This window comes from Theobroma cacao, chromosome 6 (assembly GCF_000208745.1).
Source record: "Theobroma cacao cultivar B97-61/B2 chromosome 6, Criollo_cocoa_genome_V2, whole genome shotgun sequence".
Classification (NCBI taxonomy): Eukaryota; Viridiplantae; Streptophyta; class Magnoliopsida; order Malvales; family Malvaceae; genus Theobroma; species Theobroma cacao.
The window spans coordinates 16,896,895-16,904,459 of record NC_030855.1 but is presented as its reverse complement, the minus strand read 5'-3'; the positions used below and the strand labels follow the sequence as shown (position 1 = coordinate 16,904,459).

The 7,565-nt window shown below is 33.6% G+C and overlaps 1 protein-coding gene across 1 annotated transcript; it reads left to right on the top strand.

Annotated features, from left to right (window-relative positions):
- On the top strand, positions 4,091–4,435 carry LOC18595910. Its single transcript, XM_018122813.1, has one exon. The coding sequence runs from the start codon at positions 4,091–4,093 to the stop codon at positions 4,433–4,435; it is 345 nt and encodes a 114-aa protein (XP_017978302.1).

The window sequence follows — 7,565 nt, the reverse complement described above, 5'->3', positions numbered from 1 at the left end:
GCTTATGACTATTTAAGAGTATAATATATTCCCATTTATGCCAAAAGTTATATATTTCTTGTGTGAAACTATAGGGAAAATCTTCTTGGTGTACAAATTCAATAAAACCATATATTTAGTATTCCTTTTCAAACTATATTTCATAGAAACCTATTGGCTATTACAGCCCTTGTAAATTAAAATTTTGGAACATCCCTCTCGTGATTTAATATTTTTTTTAGTCTCATAAGAGCATCAAATTAATAACTAGTTGTAGATATCCCGACCTTTTCCCTAGGTGATCACCCTATTTATATTAAACCTTAAGACTTTTCTTTTGTGCGCACCCACGCTGTCCACTTCCTTGACTAGTTATGCGGTTCACACTAATCTTTTTTTAGATATTGTCTGTTTTAGCTTGTTAGTCTCACATTTTTATCTCATAAAATATCTTACAAATTGAAGGTGGTGTAAACTTTTATTTTAATACATGTGAGATTCATGGCTCCCTCTAGGACCATAATATCCTTTCTTAGCTCCTAGTTAAGAGCTTCTATTCGATATGGGACTTATAGCTATATCTGCTGGGACCATATCTCTATAATGTAGGATTCATAAGGTTCACGCTAAAACCACATCATTGAGATAATGCTCCTAGTGAGTAGAGGCCCAAAGTCCCATATCGAATAAAAACTCTTAGTAAGGATTAAGGGAAGATGTCATAGTTCTAAAGAAGGGAGTCATGACTCCCACATCGACTATGTGCTTGAATGATACTAGGTATATAAGGGTTTACATCATTTTCAACTTGTGATGTGCTTTTTATTGAACAAAACCATGAGTCCAATGAACTAAAGCAAACAATACATCACAGGATTGATGTGGACCGTGACACACAACTCATGAATCCAATGGACCAAAGCAAACAATACATCAAAGGGATTGATGTGGACTGTGACACACAACCCATGAATCCATTGGATCAAAGCAAACAATACATCACAGGGATTGATGTGGACCGTGACACACAACCCATGAATCCAACATACCAAAGCAAACAATACATCATCCAATATATGGATAAGAAAAGTGTTTTGGGAGAAGGAAAGAAAGAAAATTAAGGAGCCCAAAAAGAAAAAGAGACAATACAAACCAGATGAGGATAACTTGTAATCAATTGAAAAACCTAGATCATATGGAACTATTCTAAGAGAAAAAAATTATTTTGTGTGTGTGTGAGTGTGAATAGGCACTACTCCTATTCGTTAGCTCTTCTATCACTCTCTTCCGTTGATTCATGCTATGTGATAGATCTGTGGTTCTAAATGTGGGGGAGAGTATTAGATTGATGATAAAAGAAATCTATATTAGTTAAATTAGGAGTATTTTGGTTTTAAGTTAGGATATAGTCTTAAAAATTCAATATAGGATAAGAGTTCATTCGTTGGCCTTTTTGTTGAGACAATACAAAGCATATGAGGATAAGTTGTAATCAACTGAAAAACATAGATCATATAGAGCTATTATAAGAGAAAAAATATTGTTTTTTGTTGTAAATATATATAAGTAGGCACTACTCCTGTTTGTTAGCTCCTCTATCACTCTCTTTCGTTGATTCTTGCTATGTGATAGATTTGTGATCCCTAAATGTGAGGGAGAGTATTAGCCCGATTATAAAAGAAATCCATTTCAATTAAATTAGGAGTATTTTGGTTTCAAGTTTGATATATTCTTAAAAATTCAATATAGAATTAAAGTTCATTCGTTGGCCTTTTTGTTGATTCATGTTGTACGATAGATTTGTGGTCTTTGTAAGAAGGAGAATATTGAAGTGGTGATAAAAGAAATCCCACATCTATTAAATTAGGAGTATGTTGGATGTATAAATATAACAAGAATATCATCACTTATTGCTAATTGATTTTAGGTTGAATACTTGTCCTAAAAATTCAATACAATATTAGAAAAGGCATTGCGCTGTTTGTTATTGGCCCTTCTAGACTTGACAATTTTAGACACAATACGTTAACACGATACGAGAAGACACGGGTTAAACAGGTTTTGGGTTTGTTCTTAATGTGTTAGACACGACAAACACGTTTACTTAATCGTGTCATTGTGTTTAAACGTATATACATGACACGTTTATTAACCTATTAAACATTAATAGTTCAAAACTATTTTAACCTTATATAAATAATTTTTAATAATTATTTAATGTGTATTTTAACCTTATGTATGATAATGAATTTTATGTATGTTATTTATATTAAATTTAATTATATTTGATGTTATTATTATTATTATTTTGTTATAATTATTTTTATAATTATAGATTTTAAATTTAAATAATAAAATTATATTTAATTATAAATATTTTTATTTAATCGTGTTAAACGTGTTAATCATGTTAAACGTGTTATTAATTGTGTCGTGTCGTATATTGACACGTTTAATAAACGTATAAAACGTGTTAATCGTGTCGTGTCATGTTACACGTGTATTAAACGTGTACGTGTACGTGTTTTAAATTTAAGACACGAATATTAAATATGTCGTGTTTGTGTTTAGCCTTAACGTGTTTCGTGTCTAATCGCATCTGACACGTTTAAGACACGAAAACAAGAATTGTCAGGTCTAGACCCCTCCATTAGTCTCCATTCTGTTTGTCTCATGCTTGTGATAGATTCGTACTACCTACAAGTGAACGGAGGGAAAATATTAAAGTGGTGATAGTCTCACATCTTTTAAGTTGATTATATTTTAAATCTACATACATTAAAAGTTATCCATAAATAGATTAACTGGTTGACAGCTATACAGTCTAATTGTTGAACACATGATAGCTTGATTTGAGTTAAATTCATATTGGTGGGGAGTTTCAAGCTAATTTTGGACTTTTCGGATTTATGTTTATTGAGACTTGAGCCTTCACTGTTCTTGGATTGTTTTTGCATCTTTGGGCTTTCTTTCATTTTAAGCTGGTCGGGCCTGCAGCATTGTGCAAGCCTTTCTCTAATAAATATAACAAGGGCCTTTCTATTTATTATCATTTTATTTTAAATTAGATGCTCATCTAAAATTTAAGAAATTGAGAGTTGAGAGTCAATTATTAAGGTAACCTTTGAGAGACTTGGTTAAAGAAACTTTCTCAATTACAAAGTAATTTTTTCATACACATTACGAAGCATCTTTCATAAAACACTTTTTTAGAAATCTAACTTTTTTCATGAGGTGACAAAGACTTAAAAATAATAATCAAATTTGAATTTTGGTTATTTTAAATTCGACTAATTTGAGTTTGACTTTTAAACTATTAAAATTTATATCATGCAGGCTTAGATTATTAGGGATTAGTCATTGAGATTTAAGTTATCTTAGATTCAAGGTAAAATTAATCGAATTAAATTTAAATGAACTATTCAAATGTCGATCGTTCTGAATTAATTATTGGAATTATTCAGCTCAGATCATGTCAAATTTGGATCAAATAAGGCCAGTATCCAATAAATAGAATAGGTGGAATAAGACAAAACCAATAAATTCAAAGGTTGTACCACGTAAAATAAAGGAAGGAACAACAAGGCCACCTGTTTGGGCCTTGAATCCCAAACCGAAAAGCTGCAGCAGTTTGAAGCCCATGCACCCATAATTAATTATTTCTTTTTTAAGATAGTAATCAGTTTGAATAATGATTTGAAGAGAAGCAAAAGCATTAAAATTCAATTCTAATTAATCTTGACAGTTCAAATCAACAAAACTAATCCAATTGTCACTTTGCAGGTCAATGCATCAACCACATATGTAGCTAGCTGTGTTATAAATTATAATAGTAGACCCAAAGGAACATTTAAAAAACTTACCATCGCATTTAGCTTAATTTTAGGATCAACTTATTGAAATACCCCCATAAAAAAAAATCACATATGGAAGTTAAATTAACATTGAAATTTGGTTTGTTTTGAAAAATCAATCCATTACTAGGGGCATCATACGATTTGACTTTGAAAATGGTCATTCTGTATAAGTACCCTAGTACATGGACCCAGAGGCTTTACACTCCGGCCAGAACAAGATCTACAACCACCTGTTCTATAGATTTTCTTTCACTATGGAACTCAGCAAGTGGTGCAGTTCAGGCACCCAGGATTTGAGATGGAGCCAAGGGTATGCAAAAAGCCAGTACGACCGGATGCATTCAATCAATGTGTTGGTGACCAGATCAAAGCTGCCAAGGTGGAGAATGCTATGGAGAAGGCTGATGAGGGAAAAGAAGAAGATCTTTGATTGTTCATCGAGTACGCGGGTGCATGTTTCTTATGATCCTTACACATACGCGCAGAATTTTGATCAGGGCTTGATGTCAGCTGATCCTGATGACCTCTCCAGGTCTTTCTCAGCTCGGTTTGCTGTTCCCTCAAGGGTTTTTGAGAAGAGTGGATGCAAGTTAAGATAAGAAAAACAATGGTGTGTCTGATCTTGACTTTGATAGGATGAATCAATTAACTTTAGATTCGCCAAGCTTTAATATTTGGTCATGTTAGTTAATGGAAACATCTCATTCTCTTCTTGTACTGATGGCATTTATTCTTCTTTCCTTCACTTCTGTCCTTGATCATTACTTCATAAGAAACTGAAGATGCTTTAGAAGTGGCACCTTTCTTATCTGAACCTTTTAGTATAGTACAAGTTGAAGCAACCCATTCTAGCAAAAGGGGATCCTAGAGCACCTTCTTTTTGTCTTTAGATTTAAGTGAGACTGGCGAAATTGTAAAGAACGCTGAGTGATGATGAAAATGATTTTTAATCTTCAACTGGGGATTATCTTACTATTTCTCTCTAGTTTGCAGGAATGCTTTAGAAAATAAAATAAATAGGTTAAGGTAGTTGAAACTGAAGACTGTTAATCAACTAACAAGCTTTCTTCTCATCTTTCTAAGAAGAAGCACATTATCAAATAGAAATATTATTTTTTCTGGGGAATAGAGCAGGCGAATTAATTGATCACAATGCATTATATTAATTGTTAGCCCTTGATTTTAACCTTTAAATAATGAACACTGCTAGCTTTCTGCTGTGCTTATATATGCTACTAAGCAAACCATTTTAATCATGTTGATTAGTGGCGCAGAACTTGGGATTCAGCCAGAGTGACATGATAAGCTGATTTAATTATTGGTGGAATGAACTCATAGTCGTATGCCTGCTATACAGGATTAATTATACCACTAGTGCAACTCCAAACCTGTTTGTATATATGAAATGATGGAATTCCCTTTTAGGGTTAGTTGCAGAGGCATCTTTCCTTCTCTCTTCCTGTGTGCCTCTAGTTAACACATTAATGATTTCGAAAATGATTTTTGGCAAAAGTAGTTTTCATCCTGGTTTCAAGCCTTACCTAAAATTTAAATTCTCACAGTGAAAAAATTATCTAATAGCAAGTACTTTTCATACAGCTAAAATATTTTTCATATTTTCTTTTTTTTTCAAAAAAAAAAAAACCTTATCTTTTTGGGATTCTTCTTGTATGTATGGTTAATACTATATAACAAATCATGGTGCAACTATATCTTCTTATATAAGGACCCAGCTGTCTCACCAGAATGTCCTGTGCAATGGTTTAGGTCACATCTTAAAGTGTTAGAAATGCAGAAATAAGGCCCAGGGAGAATCTGAGTGTCATTTTGGTGCATGGGTTGGCGCCCCATTCTTCTGTCAAAAAGCTGAGGCCCCTTCTTTCTGTTGATTTCCTCAATTGTTTGTAAAGACACCAGTGAAGTAGATAAACAATGAAAAGGTATCTGCATAAATTGATTGTAAAGAGTCTACCAATACACAAAACCAACTAATAAGATCGAATCTTCTTTATGGTTGTTTGGTACTATTTATTATCCGCAAGAGTTTAGGTCCATTCAACTAACATTAAGCATAAGGTCGGAGGAAAATGAAAAAGGATAACTTCAAAAACAAGTGAAATGACAATATGCCTCTTTTACAATTCCAATTTTGTTAACAAGTATTATATCCTTTGGCCTGGATTCTTCTTTTTACCACAATACAATTTTTCTCGCCACTGCAAAAGCCCCAGTACGGGTTAAAGTTTAGAGTTCAGAGCAGATTTTCTCCGTTGCTATTATGGTGCTTACCAGATATTTTGTATTTTTCCAAGCCATGTGAAACGTAGGTACTAACAGGGAGGGCTAAATGTTAACTGATGCAAAAACAAGTTGCCTGCTCATCTCCCCTAGAACTTTTGTGACAGACTTCTTGGTGGAACCTAAACATCCGCAGAGGGAATATGTGATTCTAGGTACTTAAATCATCAACCACAATATGTGAGCTGCCTTTTCAAGTTGTATAATTGTGCTGAGGCTGAAATCATGAATCATGACAGCCTCTTGACCAAAAGGGAAAAAATAAAATGTCTTGAAAGCCCCAAGGGCCGACACCCTCAACTACATCTTTAGTTGTATCTCCATGGTCCTCGAGAGAAAGTTCTACAAAATTCACACAAAATATCCAGAATATTTGAGCTTTCTTCGGAATGAGAATTAGGTTGCGTACTATATGTAGTTAGTCTTTCTATAGTTTAATTCAAAACGAAGTGTTGGCTGCAGCCTAAAGGATGTAGCTTCATAGAGATCTTGCACATTGGTTGCATTAAGACCATGGCCTTCAAAATGACAGAGTATAGAAGTTTACCAACAAAACCAACTTGATATCAAGGGGAAGAACTACTACGGTTTGATTGCAAAGCCTTGAAAACAGATCCCTTCCTTAATTACTTTTAGCACTGTGCATATGGTTGTTATGTAAAAGACTAAATGAACTGTCCATTATTTTTTTGGCCATCATGCCTCATTGCTGATACATATAAGTGGTCCAGAAAATATCGCTGCCTTGGTCCCCCTTTTCATTTAATGAAAATGTCAAGTACCAGAGCAATGGCTTGATCCTTAATTACAAGCTGGAGTAGCCTCAAGATTGAAAGCTTGTAACCTACCTAGATAAGTCATTCACCAATTCCACCTGCAACAGTTAATGAATCTTATGCTTCGAAAGGCCCTTCCCACATGGACATTCTGGACACAAGGGCATATTTTCAACAAAAGGCATGTGCATATAATAGTGGCACACATTTCCAAGCACTCTGTAATGTAAATTGTGATGTTAGGGAAAAGCTGAATGTAGTAGAAAGAGGATATCATATGCATTTAGGCACTAAACCACAGAAGCATTTCTCTCTGAAACACTTGGAACCTACAATCCCAACGCATCATTAAAAGGAAAAACAAAAATCAATTTTACCATGTAAGCTAGATGACAAATATGCTTGATTACAACTTGTCACTCACAACACAAGGATACTAAATAACTGATTCAAAATCAATAGTAGCATTCAAAATATAATTAATGTATCTAAACAATTAGACAAAAGATAAAAGAACTTAAGCTGAAAGGGTCAGCTTAACCAAAAATTACTATTTATGATTTGGAAAAGTAACCTTTTGATTCTATGCTAAATCATACTGGGATTACAAACAGAAGATGATAGCAGCCAAAGAATATAAATGACCTTCAGTGAA

Bases quoted from the DNA above. Each gene is read 5' to 3' on its own strand.
- LOC18595910 (XM_018122813.1), top strand. From the start codon at position 4,091: ATGGAACTCAGCAAGTGGTGCAGTTCAGGCACCCAGGATTTGAGATGG.